The following is a 22,842-nucleotide window of genomic DNA, read 5'->3' on the forward strand; positions in this document are numbered from 1 at the left end:
GTACCCATGCTGCACAGGCCTTGTAAAATCTGAACACAACAATAAAATTACTGTTTCTTTCCCCCACTAATGTTCCAGTGTGGCTTTCACATTTTCTAATTGATCTTTGTGTGAACAAAGAGATGTTAGATGCTGTGGTATTAATTGCCTGAGTGCTGCCCCTGGTTCCTGTTAATATGTGTGCGTGGCAGATACAGTGCGTGCATGCCCGTGTCTGTATATTTGTGCATCTGTGTGTGTACTTGGGTGCTCCGGTGCTATCAGTCTTGGTCAGGTCTCCTGTCTGGGTGTGTGAAGGTTTGTCTCCCTGTGTTGTTGCAGCCTGTGTAATCATGGTATTAATTATTAGCTGTTTGCTCTCCATCATCCCCCTCCCCTGGGGCGGGCACCGTGCCTGGGCTGCCAAGGGCTGGCTCTGGATGTCTCATCCACTATAAATCTGCATGGTTAACATCACAATCACTGGAACAGCAAGCACCAAGTTGTTGTGCATGTCTTATTAGGGGGTGAAAAAAATGTGAGTTGTTTAGGTTAGTACAATTTTACTTTGCATTAATCAAATAATTTCCCTGCCTTTTTTTTTTTTTGCCAGTACAACTGATGCCATGTTTTTCCTGTGTTTCTATTGCCTGAAATCATGTAGTTCAGCCAAGAAATAAACAATGTGTCCCTATGGGCTTAGCCTAAATGGTGTGAGAAAAGATGTCTCACATTATCCTACTTGGTGTCCTCCGGCCAGGCTGTGAATTAGTCTCAACTCTATCTGATCTCATATGTGTCCCTTTCACGCGCTGCCACTGGCATATCCCCAACACCCACTTACACACACACACACACACACTTATGTACATTTGTCTCCCTCAAATGGCACCACCGGCATCACTCCTTCAGAGATACTTGTGAAATGAATTGTCTGAGAGAAAGTCACAGCATCTGGCAGTGATTGTGGTGCCACAGGCAGTGTGTGTGTGTGTGTGTGAAACCCAGAGCGGGTGCACGTGTGTGAGTCACTAGGGGACAGAGGCTTTCACCTCTGATAGTCTCTAGGGTAAGAGACAGCTCACCCCATTACTGACCTCCAAGACTTTACGTAAATTTATATGTTGACTGGTGACTTCTGAAAATGTTTAAGTCTTCAGTTTGAGGTCATGATTTACTGTGACAATATTTCTCTTTTCTTCATGTAATTTTGCACTGCTGCTATTTATTAAAAAATATGAAAATGTCCACAATCGAACATTTAAAGTCATTCACTGGATTTAAAGCAATTTACAAAATCTTAAGATTAAACCATATTATCCGTCATTCATCTTGGCCAATTTCGCTTTAGATGCCATTCAGCTGTTACCACAGCCTCTGTCATGTTTCCCATTTCTTTCAAATTCAATGATAGTCATAAAGACCAGAAAAGATCATTTTAGCAAAACACATTTTAAGTCAATTTACTGAATGGAAACATAAATGATCGGTATGAACAAAAATCCAATAAACCTAAATCAGAGAGAGAGATATTTCTTCTGGAACCACAGCAGAGTTAATAAAAATCACTTATGGTTTTCAGAGAAACAACAGCATTTCATTGTCTAGGATAACGGCTTGAAGATGAGGTAAGAGATTTGGACACGCCTGTTGCTATATTCAAAGCTTGATTTTCTTTTTTTTTTTTCTTTTTTAGAATCAGGAAAATAAAGCATTTGTACAGAGTCTGTTGCATTAATTAACAACTGCCAACGTTCCCCTGTGGTTTTGAACCACTTTGAAGATTCCTTCACAATGGACTGAGAGACTTAACCATTTATGAACTGAAGGGGGGAAAAAATCTCTGTGATTGGATCACAATGCCACATGTTGGCTGATTGCAAGTGCAGGAATTGTATCGTAAAAGCAAAAACCGCCTCTTGGGAATCATGTCAGGAAAAATCCCAGGGAGGAAACGCTGCCAACTGGTCTTCACCAGTGACTGGTAAAAAGAGATTTTTTTAAATCCATTTTCACTTTTTTTTTTTTTTTTTTTTGCTTCGAGACAGAGAGATGTTCTAATCCTCTGTTCATTGTTAGGATTGTGTGGGACTGGCCGAGGGAAATAGCTTTTTGATGGCAATGGAGGGGAAAGGGAGCTTTGCCAAAGAGGGCTTCAGAAGTTAATGGGCCGGTTTCTATGCTGACAGTAAAATCTTGGCTGGAGCCATCAGGAGCTTCCGAGACGTTATCTACTTCAGCGGTTTTGAAGATTATCTTTAAAGGGAAAACAGAAAATGACAATGTCAAGAACAAGAGAGATGTCTAAAAGCAAAGGTTTAATCAAGACTCACACCAGATGGAATTATCACCAAGCTAAAGCTGATTTATGTTGAGGAAGCATAATAGTTTAGAAATATTCTTTAGTTGTAGTCTTGAGATCATCTCAAAAGCAAACCGCATCAGTGGTGGATTCACATTTTGATACACCACTAAGGCTAGCAATGGAGCTTCTACTGCCAGAGGGTAATGTTTGATCCAGTGGTTGAAATGTTGCCTGTGGTATCTGCCTATTGCCCCTGCAGAACAAAGAGCCAAAAAAGAAAATGAGACCCATTTTCTCAGTGAGTGTTGTTATATACAGGTGCTTACAAACACTGATCTTTATTTCAGCAAGGGAAGAGAAAAACAGGCGCTTCTTAAGTATTTTAAGAATAACACTGGCTGCTTGAGCTCTGCCAAACCTTTACGAAAGCAGAGCACTATGGGTACTGTAAGTTTCATAGCACTTTGGAGTGGGAAAGATCCGACCGGGCAGTCTTCTGGCACAAAAACTGGAAAGGTAACCTAAAGCCTTGAGGAGAGACATGGTGACCCTGTCCTTCATGTTTCCTCCTGCAGAACAATGAGCCAAAAAGAAAAAAAAAACACAAGTCCCATTTGCTCATACTTGCACACAGGTGCTTGCAGCTACGGTACAGTTTAAAAAAAAAAAAAAAAAAAAAAAGGAAGGCTGAACACAGAGTTATGAGACTGCTGTGGTAAGATTTTTGTCTCCTGTAAACTGACACCTCTCCCAAACACATAATTAATCACAAAAAGTTGCAGCAAACAATTAGTTAGAAGATGACAGGCAGGGGTTGAGGAGTGGCAAGGAGAAGGAGGTTGCTTCAGAAACAGGGGATAAGAATAGTGGACGTCTGCGGTTGTGTGCACATGTATGCATGCGTGTTTCATGTGTGCATCTGTGCCCATGTGCATACATGCTTATCCTCCGCTCCAAGTATCTTGGGGCTTGCCAGGATCTGCTTCAGAGCAGAAACCCAGCCAATAAGCCACAAGCCATCAGCAGCCAGGTCAGATTAGGTTTCTGTCGTTGGCCATTGTGCTGATAACACTACAATGAGTGGCACTTCCCTACCGCCACTTCACCTCGGCCATCCCACACTTGTCAGTCCTCAACCAGTCAGATAGGGTCTGTCAGTTAAATAAGAGATAAAGGGAAAGTCAGGAGAGGTGGGAGTGGGGGGGGTCTAGCACCCTAGTCAAAGGGTTTTTGTTACTGATGAGGGTCACAGAAGGAAGGAACAGCCTAAAGACAAAAGAGAAGGGAAAGTTGATTGGCACATTAGCCGGTGTCTCCCTATCACTCTGTTTAATCTGAAGAGACAAGGGATCTCTTGAGTTGTGGGGATGACCATGGGAACGGGGATCTGGAAAAGTGAGAGAAGGGGGGTTGGGGGGGCGGGGGTACAACTGTCGAGACCAATTTGCCTTCACATTCTCCGCGCACAGATGTCCTCTCTCTGTCTCTCTCTCTCACTTTATCTCTCATTCTGTGGCTGTTTATCTTTCTCACACACACATGTAAAATTACACTGGTCTCCCTTTTTTACTGCCTCTTTCAAACTTAAATTAACTGTTTTTTTTCTATCTCTCAATCTTGCTCATTTGAGGTTTTCACGGTCTTCTCCTTGCAACCCAATTAGTATTTCATAAGAGGCTCATCACCTTTTCACACATATCACTGATGATTAGCCTTCTGGGATAACCTCGACAGAATAGTCTCCTGGATAGATTTAGTCAGTCTGTCAACAGGCATCAGTTCAGGCAGGATGAGACCCATGTCAAACATTACCTCTCTATTTCAGAACAGAGGCGCATCTGCCAAACACTGTTATTGAACTGGCACTACAAGAGCATAACCTAGCCCCCCCCCCAACTACCACCCATAAATATTAAAGGTGTATGGTTAAGAAATATTAATGTCATCTTCAATCAATCATTACTACCCTAGGGGAAAATCCTGTTTGAGGTGTAGCAGCATTAGCAATTTTTAGCTTTGGAAATGTCTGGATATCCCGCTTCTAAAATGTGTGTAACAATGAGCCTCCTCTCTGCCTGTCAAAATATTTTGCCTTTTGTCCTGAGGAATCTGTTCATTTCAATGAGTTCTCTCTCAATAAGTTTGTCGCTGACAAATTGGAAAAGGCAATGTCTCCACCTATAGGTGAAAATACAGCACTACAGTTCACACAACTTTTTTTTTTTTTTTTTTTGTCTTTGACCCAGTGCATTTGAGAGGTTTACTCATGATACTTGAATATTAAAAGTACTACCAGTTCATTCTCTACAAATAAAATCCAAACTTTAGCTGAAAATGCAATTATATTCTGCTCTCATCGAGGAATGAAGAAGCTATTTAGACATCAACCTGTCTTCATACACGAGGCACTATCAAATATGTGCTATGAGACCAGTAATCACCAGCTCATGACCACTTCACTATTCCTGTCATGTTTTTGAGTCATCCTTTGTGCATCTGTAGCAATACTAACTAATGGCTATGTAATTGAATTGAAAGTGTGCTATGAAATTTGTGCTTTATTTATTTTTCAATTGCTCTATTTAAAAATAGTAAACATCTCATGTACCTGACTTATTTATAGTTTATTTTGTAGAGTCCGAAGGGACATTTGTTGTTATTCAGAAACACATTGTCTCCCTTGAAAGGAAGAAAACTACATCTTTACCCGAGATTTCAAACAAGCACAAGACTGTGCCCATTAACTATACTATTTATGGGTCCTACTACAAATTAATTTTTGAAAGCATGTGGACCAAACGCTGACAATAATGACAATATTCTTAACATTTTCTGTGTTTTGAAGACAAAAAAATGTGAGGAGAAGCAGAGAAGCAACAAAGATTTTAAGGCACTTTGAGTTTGTAGAAGCTATATAATTGTAAGTTTGGAGTAAATACAAAGAACATACATACCATCAAACAAGCATACAACATACAAACATACAAGCCAAGTATAGAAAAAGCAAGGATCTCTGATGTTTTTTTTTTTATACATTCTTATATACAGTGAAGAGTATTAAGATATTACAGAAGATTAAAATTGGAAGATTTTTTTTTCATATAATCTGTATGTCGACTCAATGTTTTAATTTCTTAAAATCTAGGGAAAATTAAGATGAGACATAATCACAAAATGTATGGAAGGACATCACCATATGAAGAAAATACAGCGCCTTCCAAAGAGTGATAAACAGAAATACAGTTGTCAGTACAGTGCCTTTTTTCTTTGCTTGTTTATCTTTTGTTATGCTGCTGTTCTGGTTTGGGTAATTAAAACGAGCTGTGTGACTGTCAGTAACGAATACAGAGCTACAAAATAACTCAGGAAATACAGGAAGATGATTATAAGATGATGTCTGATACATGAATCTTGATTATATAGTATACCAGTCAAGAGCAGTAAATTATTTTTTAGCAACGTAACACTCAAAGCAAACGGTGAGCAGAATGTAATGCTTGTTATATGCGTGGATCAAAAAGAGGACTATACACTATAAAAATCTGTTTGTGTTTCCTACAAGAAAAGCAAGTTTGTGATCATTTGTCATCATGATCTGATCCCTCCCACCAACATTCCTACTGTATCTCAAAAGGAAATAAGTTATTTTGGTCCAGGAAAAGGTCTTTGCTATTTTATCCAAGAAAATGAGGCTGGGTAATTTCTGCATACTTGTGAGACTATTTTGTTTTTCTCAAAAACATCAAAACAGAGAGTTCCATTTTTTTCTTTACCCTTTCTACAAAATAGAGAGTACAAAGTTTCAGTGGGAGGATAAAGGTAAAAACATGCATTAACATAAGGGGAGATGGTGTCCCTGAGTGTGTGTGTGTGTATGTGTGTGCTAGTGTGTCTTTGTCTGTCTATATGGTCTCCACATAATTGGCAGGGAACAAGCCTTGACGGCCATCTTTGCTCCACCCCCTCCACCAGGCTTTGTCCACCGTTTCCACATCCCTGATGATGTCACCGGGTTCAAAGGAGAGCTCAGATTCATCCTCTGTGGGAACCGCAAGATAACATGGTGAAGACCCGCTAATCACAGTGCAATTACAGTAAGTAGAGGCACTTTATGTGCACATGCGTGGCGATTATCCTCTAAATGGCAGCTTACCTGCTTGGTAGTCATACAGAGCTCGGACGCACATTTGTCGCTCGGCTAAAACCTGAGGTGGAGGGGAAAATGGATTCAGAGCTGAAATCATCACACATAAACGTCTTGTTTAACTAAAGCTCCCAAGACAGAATGAGGGAAAACAAACTTTCACGGAAACTTCCTTCATAGGAATTTGAATCTAAAAGATAAGGAGATATTCTATATTTTTAAATATTGCCAGTGATCCTATGAAAAAGCCATCAAAGGATTGATGGCTAATGCCTAATATCTTGTTCCTCACTGCCATAAAACTCTGGGGATAAATAAATAGTGAAAATAGTCTCCCAACAAATACACTGTATACTCCTGTTCAAGCAGCATTTGCTGAAAACTACAGAACACAACTGATTTAGAAAATTACTGAACCTTTTTTAAAACATGAAACTATGTGTTTGTGAGCAATTTTCAAAGCTCTACATCTTCATTAGGAACCAACGGTCTTGGGGCTGAGTGCCACAGACAGGGTAGGGAAGTCAGAGAGGTTTGACACTAATGCATTGTTGGTTTTTTTTCTCTTTCTTTTCTTTTTTTTTTTTGGTGTGGTGGATTTATTGACAATAAGGAAAATATAGAATAAAATGATCCCTGCCCTAAAATATTCCTTACCGAAGAGGACAGACTATGTTATAAATACAAGGTGTGTCATTTCCTGAACATTTTTATTGTAGTTTTTAAATATAAATTTAATTATTTTATATTAATATTACGCTACCAAACTGTATATTCAACAACACTGTATCTGTATCTTGATTTTAATCAAGAGCAGATTTCCATTTTTGGACTAACAAGATTTGTGCAAAACACTGTATAAATACAATATGTATTTGTAGATACAGCACCTCTTGTCCGTTTTCCGAGATCTCCTGTTCCTTCTCCACAGTGACATCATCCTCCTCTGCCGTGCCATGAAGTTCGTAGCACACAGCCAGCTCCGGTGAGCTGAGTTCAGTGTCAGACGGACTCAAAGATCGCTCTGAGGAAGACCCGTGTGAAAGGCATTCATCACACTTTAAACAGGATAGAATTAATGTCATAATTTATAACGATGTTGTGACAGAATTGTTGCCAAACCTATGCCATTCTGTCCGTGTGTGTCCTCTCCATTTGTGATCACGTTGGTTGACAGGACGACAGTCTCGTGTTTGATTTCTTGACAAAGCGGCTCAGCATCTGAAATAATGCATCTGTCCTTACTTTATGTCACCGTGTGCCATTTTATTAAATGTCATTTGAAATTTTTCGACAGCTACAGTGCATTATTTCAAATATAATGTTTGTGACAGTGTAATAATACTCTTTATAAAATGTTAACTGAGTCACAATGACAGGATACAAGAACAAGAGGGCTACCTGCGACTGCAGACTCTTCTTCTTTCTCTGAAAGCTCAGCAGGCTCGGCAGGGACCTGGCTGTCTTCTGATTGGTCATTCTCCTCTTCGTCTGTCTTCGCCTCATCTTCCTCCTGCTCCACCTCCACTGGCTCCTCCTGTGATACAAACTCAGCTTCCTGTTTTAAATCCTCCTCCACACCTTCCTTGCCCTCCACCTTATCCTCTTCCTTGTCCTCCTCCTTGTCCTCCTCCTCCTCTTCCTGCTTCTCCTCTCCCTCCTCCTCTTTCTCCTGCTCTTCTGCCTCGGCCTGGACCGGTTCTGTAGTAACAGAACAAGGCTGGGGTTGTGTTTCAGCCTTATCTTCCTCATGCTCTTCCACATCCTCTTCCTCGTCCTCATCCTCCTCCACCAGTACAGCCTGTACTCTGTAGCCAGTGTCTGTGAGCAGCTCTGTGTGCACATGAGTGGCTGTGTTGAGGTCTGTTGATTGGAAAATTATGTCATTAAAAGAAACAAAAAAAAAAGAAAGAAAAAAAAACAACTGTACATTTGATAAGGTTCTGTATGTCTGTGGTAGAAAAGCTGAACTGTCTGGGTGCACATTTCAGTTCAGCTTGGCATGACTAAGCGTATATGTGGTTACTTTTAGGAATATTTAATTGTGACTGGACTGTAAAAATATTCTGAGCTCTGTCATTTCTGTATAACAGGCCTCTGATTCATATTTCTTGGCTGCTTTAGACCGTCTGGAGTATGTGGAGTAGTTTTTGGCAAAAGCATCTAAGTCGTTTTAGCCTGTAATAAAATTCTTTAACAACCATTATTTTTAATGTCAAACGATTAATGTCTCTGGCAAACAAATGAGAAATAAGCAGAGTAATATACTCCTCTTCACATTGAATCACCCTGAATGCGCATTTTGTTGTTTTAGCGATAAAACATCTTCTCCGCAGATTAGTTAAAAAAAGACAAATATAATAACAGTGTATAATCAGATCCCAATATAATACTTTGTGTCACGTTCCACCCTACCTGTGTTTGGCTGTGGTCTCTCAGGAAGAGGTGAAGTTGGAGCCTGTGGAGGTAGACCAGGCTCAAAGGAGAAAGCTGAGTGCTCTGGCTGGGCTGGGGTATTTGGGGGCGAGGCAGGCAGGGCCTCTGGGTGTATTTGAGAGGGGTTGTTTTTTACTAAACTGGGGGACAAGGAAGCCAAGAGGTTAGGGGAGGCCGGAGGTGCAGTAGGTTGTGTCGGTGATGGAGCTTTGGGCTCAACAACAGCCTGAACTTGGTTGTCAGTTTGTGGAACACTGGGCAGGGCTGAAGCTGGAGGGGCAGGGCGAAGAGGAGAACTAGGCGGTGACATGGGGGCTCTGGGCCTTTGTGGAGAGGTGACAGGGCGGAAATCAGGGCTTGTAGGGGGAGACGTGGCACGGTAGATGGGTGAGGGAGGAAACCGGGAGAAGGGGGAGACCAGTGGAGGACTGCGAGGGGAGGATGCCGTGCTCTCTTCTGCCTTAGCGAAGATAAAAGCGGTGTCTGTCAGGCTGCGCTGGTATCGTCTGAATGGCTTGCCTGAAGAGAAAGAAAACAGCTTGTGAGTAGTTCAGAAACTGATAGAATACATATTGTGTATTAAAAATGCCAAACTACATGCACTGCAATCTGTGGTGGCATTGCACCTGAGTTAAACTCTCTCACACATCCACGTACCAGTGCGGGAGGATCCAGGGCTGGTGGGACTTAGTGATGATGATGATGACAGCTGCCTGAAGAACTCCCTAGGGTTCATGGATCGTTGGGACACTAATGCTGCTGCCTCCTACAGGTCAATGAATGCACAGTAGGTCAGTGTAATTAAATGATTAAACAGGAAAAAAAGGTTCAAAGTAATGTGCAGTAATGTTAGCTGTAAGTTAGTGTTAGTGTACGATTCACTTACTGCTGCTTTCTCTATGGATTCACTCCTTCTAAGACGAGCCCTCATTTCTTCCTCGTGCTCCCTCTGCTGCTTCTCCTGTCAGTACAGAAACACAACAGCAATCATATTTACATATTCTCACACACACACAGATTTATTGCTTTGAATATATTCATTTAAAATAGAACTATTTGAAATAGTTGAGAACACAATACCCCTATACTACAAACAATGAGAAACTTGAGTGTTTTGACATTTAGCTGCAAATATAGTGACCACCAATAAAACCTGACACAAAGAAATACTTTAAGTACTTTTTAGCTTTTCTCTCAAGCATCCCTGACATTGGCAAACCCCTCGCTACACAGTGTAAGTATTACCATCCGTACCCCTACCTCACACATCCTAAAAAGAGTCTGCACTCATGACCAAGCTCTGAGAAAGCCTCATACAGACAATCCACCTCCAAAGCGGCGATTTTTCTCTTACTCTACTCTACAATAACATCTGGTATATTACCGAAAATTGAAAAAAAAAAAAAAAAAACACATCACCTTTAGTGTTGCACAATTTAAAAATGGAACACACAACCCAGGAATGTCTGTACATTCAGGATACTGTATAACTGCATGTCAAAATGTCAAGAAGTCTGTCATGTATTGCTATTTTAAGCTATTTATATGCACAGCAGCCGCGCAGAGTGTGACAAGAGTGTGACAAGGATTCACTAGCAGGTTCATTTTGTTTGGCTTCAGGTGTAAAATGCTAAAGTTCTTATCAATTATAAAGGGTCTTAGATATCAGCAGTAGGTACATAACCCACTTTTCCCTCTAAACTTAAATTAGTCCACTATAGACTTGTAGCGGCCAACCCATGAGTCTCTGCACACCAGCAGATGTTGTGGCAGACAACTGTGGCCCTCACATGGATCAAAGGGTCAGTTATAATGTTCTCACAGACAATTAAAGATTTAGAGTTAGACCTCACACAGTCCAAGGTTAATCCAGTTCTTTCAAGGGGGTAAATGAGTTCAAGTCAGTCTGACCAAACTCCAAAGCCACAAGCCAACAGAGGTGTCTATTTAGCCACCAGGCAAAGCCCATAAAAACACATTGAACATTTTTTCCAAAGGGACTTTGAATCATTATACTTGCAAAAGCTGTTAAATTCTAGCAAAGTTTACACAATTTTTCTCTCTCACCCATTTTAGTTTCTCCTGTCTGCGCAGCTCTTCTTCTTGCTCGGCCTGTTTTCTTCTGCGAGACAGAAAAGCAAATGAAATAGCACCATTTATCATTGTTACCCAAAGATCATTTTCAAAACACAGTACGTTTATTGTGTCCATGAATGTACTTTGTTCTTCCAGTTCATACAAAATGTAGCCACTAGAGGGCACTACTGACAGGAAAACGACATTGTTCCAACCTCTGCTCCTCAATCATCTGTAGTTTCTCGTTCATCTTTCTGTCTCTCTCTTCTGCATCCCTTCTTTCCTTCAGGACTCTTTCTCTTTCAAGACGCCGTCTCTCCTCCATTGCTCGTCTCCTCTCCTCTTCTTTCCTCTCTTCCTCTTCACGCTGACACACACAAAGGGTAACAAGTCAGTGAATTTCAGATAAAAAAAACCCCACTTCTAACACCTCTCTTCAATTATTTTCCAGATGTAAATGGAAGTAATCATCCAGCTGTAGTATACTTTAACCACTATAGAGAAGAGGCTACGTTGGCATACCTCCGCATGTGCCCAGAAGGAGTCTCTGTTTATTAGTCTCATCTCCATTGCAGCATTAGTTTTTCTGTAGTTTGTACCCTGTAAGAAAAACAAAGGAATTGTGAATAAAGAGCCACAAATTCTTAAACTTTTCATAGATGCACAACAGGGGCATTTTTATGTCACTGTATCGTACTGTATCATTTTTAATTAACTATATTTAAAACCTTCTCAAATGCCATTTTATTTAAATTATTTTCACGAGCATGACTGAATACACATACTGGAAGCAAAGGTAAAACCCTGCAGCCACTCCAGAGGTAACCTGCAAGACTGAGTTTCTACCTTAAATTGTGCCTTAAGGTATATATGAAAGTCTCTGCCTCCATCTGATGGACAGACGAGGTATTGCAGCAGACTCACCACTATCTCCTCCTTTTCAGCAGCCCTGGAGCTCCTCCTCACCCACTGTGTAGGAGCATGGGAATGGGTCTTACTGAGCTCCGCTCTTATCTTCTCCTCTGTCACATCCTCCACCTTCTCTGCATTAACGAATACATGTGCTTCCTGAAACAAGGAGGGCATGTAATGAAATGAGATGAGATGGCAAGTAGACTAAGACAGATGTGAATTTAATTCCTCCTCACATACTGTACTGCAGTCTCACACCACCTCTGGTGGTTTTCTCTTGGTCTGACTTGAAGTTATGCAAACTTGGAGCCAAACAGTTGTGCAACTGCTTCACTTATAAGGATTGTGAGAGAACAAAAACACTCCCTGGCTTTAGTGCGAGGATAGGAATGCACTGGTTTGGATGGTTATGGGCAGCAAAGGGGGAGATGGGGAAAAAATGAAAAGTTGGGGTTAAGATGGTACAAGTGAGAAAAACAGGATATGAAAGCATGTGTGTTAGCAAAAAGGTAGAAAAACAGAAAGGACCTCGGTTAATTGCTCAATACCTGGAAGCCAAGCTGAGGGGAGACTCAGAGAAATGAAAAAAAAAAGGACTATTGACAGATGACGAAAACATAGTGATCCTCTGCTGCTTTTTCAGGACAGATAGGTGTCAAACATGGGCTGACCTCATGTCTGTGTATGTGCACAGGCATTTGAATGCGGCCAGGACCTTGGAATAATTTCCAGGCTTGTTGAAGGAGGGCCAGGTCTGTCAGCCTCCAACAGGAAACCACAGCTTTATCTGAGTGACAACACCGACACTGACACTGAACAGAGCATTCAGTGCGCCCTATAATACATGTCAGTACAGTGTATAATCCATATCACTCTAGCTGTCACTGCCAACAGCGCACACACATACACCGACCAGACAAGCAGTCCACGGTGCTGCCAGGGACGCTGGGAAAATCCTGGAAACAGAAAGAACCACAATCTACAGCGAAAGCTCTCTGTAGAATAGTGAACTTCCCAGTTCTGCAAAATGCGAGTGCAGAAAACAACTATGTTTGCCCATTACTGTCACCATCCCTGCATCCTCATGTACTGTAGTTTATTACAGAGCTACATAAACTGCCACGCTCAGAAACACTTCTTCTTATTTTCATATATTTTTCTGTCATTCAACAGTATTCAAATGCTTGGACTTTCACAATTCAAAACAAAAATCTTTTTAATCATCTTTTTTTTTTTTTTTTTAGATCTATATCATGAAAGTGTGAGATTTAATAAAGCCCCTACCCTCATCTCAGTCTGTCACCTTTCCCTAATTGTTCTCTTCCTTAATCTTTTCATCCTGTTTCAACCCCATAACGTGTTTCGCAGCGATGTAATGACTTCACAAATGCCAAAAAGAAAGCTTTCTAGCTCACGGTATTTCTATGCTATGGCTATTGCTAATAGTAAACAGCTCTCTTTATACAAAGGTGTTATAATCACCCCATCCATGCTCTATCTGTAGATGTTTTCATGGGAAAATCCCAAAATAGTGGCCAAGTAGGAAGCCTGCACAATCTTTTGAGAATGTGTGGCATTGATGACCTTGGCAAGAAAACTCACCATGGGTATAAGAATATAAACTCTCTGGGAGGAAAAGGAGCTCAAGGTGATGTGACAGGTTGAGAGTTACTTTCTAGCTATAATTGGGCTCAACTCTGCACAATCTGTCTCTCTGCTCTGGAACTGAACTGCTCCATACACCTACTCAGTAGTTGTTCATACTGTGAGAGGCAGTAGGTGGATGTGGGGATACTCAAGTGTCCCCAGTTAAGGTTTGTCTCAGTTGACTGATGCGATACTTAAGGTAAATGCCATTATTTGCTTGTAGAATTAGGAATTTTTGTTTTGTTACACTGTTCTATATTATTACTATTACTGTTTTGAAAAGCTTTATTTTCCTTCTACTGTAAAAAAAACACACACACATATATATATATACACACACACACACACACACACACACACACACACACACACACACACACACACACACACACACACACACACACAAAAACACAATATCTCATTATATTAATTGCATATTATGCTCTTCTTTGGCTTGAATAAGACAGAAGACGTGATAAAGGACTTTCAGTGGTTGGCATGAAACTAAAGCCTCTGTTCTCTGTGTTTCATGGTGAGATGACAGATGTGAATGATCCTAAGTGCTTCAGGGTTTGGTGCCTTGACTCCAAAGTGTTGCTTTATTCCTTATTTACAATAGAATTACTGTTCTTTGTTGCCATTCAAATCTCCTGCTGCACCCTAAAAGACAGCGGACTTTGGGCCAAGCTGTCAAGATAATACTTATAATACATTTGATTAATCAAAGATGAATTTTATAATCAAAACGTCTCCTGTGTCTTCACTTCTCCTGCCCTTTTTCATATCTGCCTACTGTTGATTAGCTCCTCTCATATCTAATCTCCTGCAGTGTATTTCTCACAGTAACATCTAACACAATGCCCCTGCACACACAGACACACACACACAGTCACACACACAGTGTGTCTGACTCAACTTTTTTTTCTGCTATTATTTCAGTGGAGATGTAGAACAATGGAAACATCTGCACCCTATTCATATTTTAGTTTTCATAGCTTAATGCCACACTAGAGTACAGTATGTAACACACCCAAATCTGCCGCTGCGGACTCGCCTTGACAAAACCCCCTCACTGCCAGTCAGGACATGCAGCATAGCCAGCCAAAAGAGAGAAAGACAGTGAAAGATAAAAAGAAAGAGGGAAAGAAAGAGGTGAAGAAACAATAGAAACAAACAAAGTGCCAAGGGAAATTCTAACTAACAGCATCCAAGGCAGCAAAAGCCAGGATTCTGAGAAACCAACAGATTGATCCTCCAGTTGTTATCATCTGTCAATGTACTTAAGTATGAATGTTATCTCTGTTGTTTTGTTTCCCAGTAATCACACGGTCAACCATGAATTTAGCTGGGAATCAGGATTGTTTGTTGTCTGTTGAATGAGAACAACAGCTAAATATAGCATTGCCTTGAAATATGCAGGGTCATATTGTTAACATTGGCAGCTATCTACGACCCTGCCCCTTTCCTCTAAAAAAAAAAAAAAAAAAAAATCCTTCAACTTGTGTTCTAGGTGCCCAGAGAACGTTAAAGCAGTCACATGTTTAGGACTGAAAAAGAATCGAAATGAGAAAGGTGGCCTTACAAACTAGTGGCCTATGAACTTTCAGAGATGCATTTTGTGACGCCATGTCTTTGACTTTGAGTTTGCATATGTTTTAATCATCAATGTAAAAATCCATCAAAAGTACAAGAACCACATTTACAGCTTTACCTCACTAAAAAGGAGAGTAAATATTAAATGAGCACTTAGCACTCATTTATAAAGATGATAAAACAATATAATGAAAGAACGCTTCAATTAATGATTATTTTCATAGTTCTTCATTGACCAGACACAAGACCATACCAGACACAAGACAAGACACTGAATAAATATTCGGAGCCTGCAATTTAAGCAATTTTATGCTTGTTATCCTTGATGCATTAGATACGTATTAGGTCTCCAAAGACACAAACACTGGTATCATTAGACACTAATATTAAATTATGTACAGTGTCACTTCTTAAATGACTATTTTTTTGCCAGGTGGCTGTGAAATTCCACTTTCCTGGGAAAGTAAAGATTGATTGATAAACTATAAAATAAACCAGCTCATTTTCCAAGAATTTAGCACCCACTAACCTCAGATGATTTCCCAGACAGAGGTATGAGGCAGAGTGTGGTGCCTTTTTACAAGCTTCCCTTGACGTCTTTTTTTGTTCATGGAAAATGTAGTTGATGGGAAAGGTGATTAAAAGCAGTTACATGGCTTTGACGCTGTGTGGAAAAATGTCACATCTACAGGCAAAGTTAGAATGAAGACGGGATAGTTATGCACAGTTATGTATCATCGCCACAGTCTTTGGGTTAGGATATTTCTGCAAATAGAATCCATATGTTTGGCTATATGGTCCATTGTGCAAGGTGGTGCAGTATGTTAGCTTCCAGTCTGAATCATCTTTAACTAATAAATCTGACTCTGAACTGCTGAGTGATGGAAAATTAAACTTTTTTTTCTAATTGTTACAGTTTTAGCTCAGATGACAACTGACAGAACAAAAGTTTGGTCTTACTTTAAAATAAACTGTTCCCTTATATCCACAGAAAGGCAGGATAGCATTATTTGCAGTGTCGTGTCGCAGATCTGAATCTATACATGTGGATGTTTGCTGAGGTTAGAGGTCACAGTTCTCTCACAATTCACTCGCTCCACTTCACACTGACCATGAAATAATTTCTCTACAATTTTGAAATCCCACATGAAAATGTACAGAGACCCATGGGTGCTCACACACACACACAGAGGGGCTGGGGGGCGAGGGGTGGCTCACAAAATCCCAGACTCGACATTTACTGTTTAAAAAAGAGAGACAAAAAAACAACAAACATTCCACAGATGCTTCTGCAGTTGACTGGGTGATGCCTTTATATGGAAACTAGTAAACCTGGGGGTCAGCTGAACTTCTCCTGCTTTGACTAAAACACTAAATAAACAGCGTTTGAGGGGCACAGATGTAGAGCTGCAGCTAACACAGCGATGGATGGAGTTTCTCCTAAACTGTACACACACATGCACCTGAATTATAAAAAATACAGATACTGAGGTTCGCTATTCTCTTTTGCATCTACATCCTGTCTCTTCTATCACTACTTAAGTTTGTCCTCTGCCCATGGGTTACAACACAAACAATGGAGTTTTAAACCCCAAACTTAGCAATCTCCCCCTGCTAGTGACATGGCAGTCAGACCAATCAGACACAGGACCAACACACCAATAGAACAGGAAGTGGACTGAGGACAGGAAACTCTCAAAACAATACAAAGTAAACTGCCGTGTGTAAATATAGATTTTGAAAGTACAAAGTCTAGAGCCCAGGGATAAAGAAAACAGTAAAAAAAAAAAAAACATTTACAATATTGTCATATACCATACTCTTCTGAAAGTAAATGATAAAGTGATCCAGCGATCACATCTTGAGCTACTGCACCTTAAAAAAATTCTTGATGGCCGGAATGTGGCTGGCACATTCTGTCCTTCGGAGGTTATCCACATTTTGGCCGACCTGCGGACAAACACAGGATGTAGACCCTTCATTCATTACATACCTCTCTCTGAGGAGACTAAAAAAAAAAAAAGAGGAGGAAGACAGACTGAGGGACAACAGGATTCACAATGATGTCACAGAGACTAATGCCCATTTCCTAAAGCTGACCATTTAGATGGAAAAAAAAAACGAAAGCTGAAGAGGTTATAAAAGCTAAAATATTATGTTATAGTGAAGTACACTTCATACACATACGCTTCAAAAATTTCTGACAAATGAAAGACATGTTGAAATGAGAATGAGATGTTCCGCTTGCTGCTTGTGATTCATAGACTTCTTTTACTACAGTGACGTAATAGCACATTCTCACAGCATTTTCCCACGTCACATGCCAAGTAAGCCTGTGTCAAAACACAACCACAGAATGTGAATAAGCACAGCAGCTTAGGATTTTCTCCAGAGCATTTTACAGGTTAATAAGTGCACCCATTTCTCTGTATGTGATGACTTAAGATGTTAAACCCATTATCTTGGATCTGCTAAATGACTTTGCTGCACCTAAATCAATCTGTGAGTGCTTGCTGCTTGTGTGCGCAAAGCATATATGTGTTCTTCTGTAATTTGTGCTGGTATGTGTGTTACAATAGGCTCATGCTTACAAGGACTAAGCCCCACGAGTCTGTCTGCCACTCACCCAGCTGATCATAGCAATCCGGAGGCCTCCTGTCTCCCCACTTCCCATTTTGCACAATCCATATTGTGGCTTGGATATGTGAAACTTCCCTGCCAGCTCGGCCACACCACCCGCTGTTTGAAAGGAGACAGAGATAGGGAGAAGTTGGGGGGAAAACAAAGGAAAAAAAGGATACTAAAAGCAAGAGGACTTGAATTCCTTTCACGCCAAAGTGAAGAAGCTTCATTCTTTGTGGTGCTAAGGCATTCAACATTTTCATTTCTGACAAACATATGGTCGTCAACCTTACCTCCTGAGTCAGCCAGTTTGAGCTTGTTGGTCACTCCATCATATGCAAATAATGCCCTGTGGACACACAGATACACACACACACACAGGTCAGCTGCTGAGAGATGTGGGTGACAAAGGAATGACACACACATTTGTCATGTTGGGTGTTGGAAAACACAGTTGAATCTTCGGGACTAAAAAACTACTTGTTTCTGTATCCCCAAGAGTAATGGCACATCCAAAACTTTCATATCCATGCTGGAGCTTGCGGACAGCTGGGTACGCCATGTGTTCAGTCTATCATTGTGCACAAGGGACAGACACAGGCACGCACACATGCATAGCCAGATGTTTTCTGTGCATACTTCATATAAACCATAACAAGCTTCCCTGCAGTGCGAAGCATCTCTACCATTCACCAACAAAAATGAATTCTCTTCATCTGAGACACACACTTGTTCACTTTTTCCCTTCCTGCCCTTGTTACCCAGCGGCCTTTACAATACACGTGTAAAACAGGAAGGAACTCAGAAGCACAATAACCTTCATTCATAGCATTTACCTCATAGATCAATGGTTCCTGAAATAAATGCAGCCAGTGCTGTTCACAGCTACAAGGTTTCTGACATTTTGCAGGTGAAAACCTGTCCTACCGCACCCTTCAGTCAGTCAAAGTGCAGGTCACTGTGGCAACTCAACAACTCTGTTTTCATGAGGCCAATGCTGAACAGACTAAGTGGAGCGTTTCTTTTGAGATGGATAAATATCAGTATATATATATTTTAGATTTCTTGCAGATCTCCGAGACAGAGTCAAAGTCTGACTTCACAATCAACCGGAGAGATACTAAATAAAAGGGGTGATTACTTTAATATGTCAACTGTTCTCTATTCAGCTAGTTCAGAATACAAAATGATAGCAACACGCGATTTGACATGACATGTTTCTTGTGTGTGTTTGAGGCACAACTGGGGGTAAATGTGTGTGTGAGACTTAAAATGACTTTAAGAGGTGGCCTGCAGAGAGATGAATTGTCAGAGCTTTTTAGTCCTGCATGTATGTGCCTGTGTGCTTGTGCACATGTATGTGCACATGTCTGTGTCTGACTGTGTGTCTGTGTAAATGTCTCTCTGTGTGACTCTTGGGGGTGTGTCAATAACATCTGGAGCTGGGTAGCGAGAGCAGAAGGCCATGTGCAGCTATTACAATGGGCCAAAGGTGAATGGTCTGTGTGCGTGTGTGTCTGTGGATGTGTGCTGGGAGGAGGGACTGTGTGAGAGACAGTGAGAATGAGACAGAGACAAAGTTTAAAACATTTTTTCTTACTATACAAAATGTAGAGTAACAACCACAGCACTGTTGTATACAGGCTGACAACAAGCCATCTAACTCACTTAGCATCTCTGAATCACTTTATTTTTTCCTGATACAACAAGTCTCTGTCTGTCCAAAGAACAAACAGCGACAGAAGTCAATCTGTGTGTGTGTGTATGTGTGTGTGTGTGTATGTGTGTGTGTGAGAGAGAGAGCGAGAGTGTGCGCTGAGATCACAATAACCATATTGTGTGCCCTATTGAGCAAGCTGCAAGCTGTCTTGCATGTGTGAGGAGGCAGGCTGACACCATTCTGACATTTTTTTTTCATTGTTCTGATAATGCTGACAAGTGTATCTATCACATTACTAAGCAAAACCATAAATACAATTTTTATCGGAATATAATATAATGCGATTCGTGGAAACATTATCCCGGGCTCTCCAGAATTATGCAAGCTTTGTGTCACCGGGATCATTCACAAATCTCGACAGGGATTAGTCCAAGAGTAATACCTATAGAAACAACACACTCCACTCCCTCATTAGCCTTACCAGCATCCATAGCTTAGACACCAAGCCACATTTACTGATCCTTGGTGCTCAAGAAATTCCTAAAGGTCACTATTCACAGGCAGCCAAGGTCAAAGGTCGCTGTGCCTCTGAAGGAGTCTTAATTATATGTGCAAATTCTCCACCCACAGGGAACAGGCTTGCACATGAGGATACACTGCTCTGTAGGAGAGTCTTTGTTCTGCCAGAGCTTTCACCAAGATGGAGTTTGCAAATATTCTATTTTCAGATGTTTTTCTTCCATGGGACTTAACTTAATCTGTCTTGGATACTAACGAGGCCAAGGGGTTTGCAAATGCAATGATTTTTACAAAAGCAGCCAAAATATGAAATGGTCATAATCTAAGAAATCATTTTCAGGAGAGTATAAACAAGGTCAAGACCTGATCCTTTTAATAAACTAATATTGTGCTGGAGCAATTTAAAGATCCTCCTCTCTCTTCTAGTCTGCCTTCAGGAAGGACACACATCTTTGAAATGCACTGGCACAATAAAGTTTATTAAGGGGATCAAATTACCGTCTTGAACTTTTGGCTGTTTCTTTCTGAAAGTCTCGTTCCACTGACTGTTCATGCCTCCAACGGTTTTATCAAAAGATAAAGTGCATGGTTGAAACTTAAATGAAATGTGCCATGATGTCTTCGGTTCAGTGAATACGTCAAAACATGTAGAACTTCCTCGTTGCTGACATAAAATGAATGGATTATCTTTTGACAAGAATGCCTGCAAACGTTGACAGTTCTGCATATTGAACATTTTTGAAGCTGAGCTTATTCTACACTGCTATTTACTGTAGCAGAGGACAATGTCAAAACCTGTGGTAAACCACTGAATGATTATCTGGATATACCAGCACTGTTGTGCAGTGAGTCAGAGGATAAAGTTCTCCAAACAGAAGGTGAAGGTTCAAGTTCACATCACAAGTGTTCATCTTGCTGAAGTGTCCTTGAGTAAGACAATGCAGTTTTAAGGTCTCTCTTCTGTAGCTTCTTTTGTCCACACCACTTGTTGGCTTTGTTACAGTAACACTGTAGTAACATCAGCAGTTGTAGTGGTAGTAAAATTTTCCCCGACTAACAGGGCGGATAGACCCCCATCCCTTCACACATGTAGGTTTTGTGAGAGCTCAACTGACTGATGAGAAAAACAGACTCTCTTAAGTCTGTACACCAGCCCACCTCCGAAGCCAGCCAGCTATGACCTCAACTCTGAGAGAGGGAGGGACAGAGGGAGAAGAGAAGAGAAGAGAAGAGAAGAAGAGAAGAGAAATGTGAAATGTAGGGAAAGAGGCCAGCATGGAGGGGAGTGAGGTGCATGAAAAGGGGAGAGGGCGAGGCAAAGAGAAGCAAAAAAAACAATGATGTCATAATCTGAAACTTTTTTTTTTAAGTAATTAACAATGAGAAATGAAATCTGTGCATAATAACCACTGCCAGCCCCTCAGTGCAGCTTTAAAACAAATAAACAGCCATTCATCTGAGTGTATACAAAGACAAAGGCATCCACACAGCACATAAACACACACACACACACACGCTCATGTACGCACAAGATACTGTAAGCCTGAGCCAGTAACAATAGGGATGGTTTGTTTTGGACTACCACAGCCCCTGTAATACCTCCAAACATGCTACGCTCTACCATTTCAAGATGAACATAACAGAAGCAGATGGTAAGCTGTGCTGGAGGAGGCCTTGTTTTCACTTATCCAGGCATTCCACTACACCAGGCTAAACTCTGAACCATTTGAGAGTGTTGTAATACGCAGGGAGCACTTGAACGCAATGTACACACTTGTATTGTGTTGTAATTTCTAGGAAGACTTTGGCAGATTTTGTTTCTTTGTACTTCTATCCAATTTTCTTTTGATGCTCTCAGGGAATGCATTTAATTGTACTTATTATACAACAAGAAAGAGCAAAATAAGCCTATGAGAACGCAATTTTGAACCCTAGAACCAAATACCATTTTTCATTTTCCTTGTTCACTTTCACCATTCCCACTCTCTCCATATATTCTGCTGATATCTCACCATCATTACTACTCTAAATTCATTATTCTGACCCCCATCTCCAACAACAGCATATTTCTTTCCCTCCTACTTTGAATCCTGTCGCACACCATGCCTCTTTCACAAACTGAACCAATATGTTATCCTCATCTTTTTTCCCTCCACTCCACACTTCCTACCCAGTGTGCCTCTCTGACAGGAAGATCTTGTGGGGCTCATAGGTCATTTATTCATTCCATCTTTGCCAGCGGGGGAGATATGAGAGATTTGTGGTTATGCACGCTGTTGCGATATGATAAACTGCACATGAAGAGAAAGATATGAGAAAATGGATGAGGCTGGGAGCTCTCACCAGGATTCACTGCCCAGATTAAACCCTCCATCAGATCATTCTTTAGCTCCTTTTTCTCCTGCTCTTCTCATTCCACATATTGCACACACACATACCCAGTGGTACCACCAACCCTGATGTAAGGCATTTGTCAAGATCGGTGATCTACTTCCCTGCAAACTTCATTCTCTTCACTTCATTTTGCAACCCCCCACCTCCAAACTTCTTACTCTTGGCTCAAAGCTGACCTGGGCTCCCAGTGCTATTTTTAGCCCTTTTTCAGTCTACCTTTCTGTCTGCGTTGGAGCGGGGAGCCCAGAGACGTCCCCACAGCACACAGCGCTCATTTCCTCTCGCCAAACATGGGCAAAAGAAGTCCAGCCAGACTGAACTGCTGAAAAAGTCATTTCCCTTCCCCTGTCCTGCATGTTACTCATATAGTGTCCATGCGGCGACCCCACTGGTACACGCATTCCTCCGTCCGTCTGGACTGCAGAGACGTGGAAGGGTTGAGCGTTTATGAGTTTGAGAAATGTGAGTAAGAGAGAGGAAGTGTCGAAATGAGAGACTGATAAAGCAATAACAGCCAAAGAAGAGAAGAATGGCATACTGCATTTGTCAGGCTTG

The 22,842-nt window shown here is 41.0% G+C and overlaps 1 protein-coding gene across 1 annotated transcript in view; it reads right to left on the bottom strand.

Annotated features, from left to right (window-relative positions):
* Positions 1 to 4,313: 4,313 nt before the first annotated feature.
* The window catches only part of si:dkey-40c11.2 (drebrin-like protein A), a 30,296-nt gene continuing 11,767 nt past the window's right edge, over positions 4,314 to 22,842 (bottom strand). Inside the window, exons 2-16 of the mRNA XM_041042310.1 lie at positions 18,008 to 18,063; positions 17,719 to 17,831; positions 16,968 to 17,042; positions 11,865 to 12,008; positions 11,463 to 11,540; positions 11,156 to 11,307; positions 10,932 to 10,986; positions 9,751 to 9,825; positions 9,522 to 9,630; positions 8,844 to 9,383; positions 7,830 to 8,291; positions 7,551 to 7,649; positions 7,319 to 7,452; positions 6,438 to 6,489; positions 4,314 to 6,323 (exon numbers count right to left, since the gene is read on the bottom strand). Of these exons, the coding sequence (XP_040898244.1) occupies positions 6,187 to 6,323; positions 6,438 to 6,489; positions 7,319 to 7,452; positions 7,551 to 7,649; positions 7,830 to 8,291; positions 8,844 to 9,383; positions 9,522 to 9,630; positions 9,751 to 9,825; positions 10,932 to 10,986; positions 11,156 to 11,307; positions 11,463 to 11,540; positions 11,865 to 12,008; positions 16,968 to 17,042; positions 17,719 to 17,831; positions 18,008 to 18,063 (2,281 nt within the window). The 3' untranslated portion in view covers positions 4,314 to 6,186. The remainder of the gene's footprint in view (positions 6,324 to 6,437; positions 6,490 to 7,318; positions 7,453 to 7,550; positions 7,650 to 7,829; positions 8,292 to 8,843; positions 9,384 to 9,521; positions 9,631 to 9,750; positions 9,826 to 10,931; positions 10,987 to 11,155; positions 11,308 to 11,462; positions 11,541 to 11,864; positions 12,009 to 16,967; positions 17,043 to 17,718; positions 17,832 to 18,007; positions 18,064 to 22,842) is intronic.

This window comes from Toxotes jaculatrix, chromosome 7, assembly GCF_017976425.1.
Source record: "Toxotes jaculatrix isolate fToxJac2 chromosome 7, fToxJac2.pri, whole genome shotgun sequence".
NCBI classification, from domain to species: Eukaryota; Metazoa; Chordata; class Actinopteri; family Toxotidae; genus Toxotes; species Toxotes jaculatrix.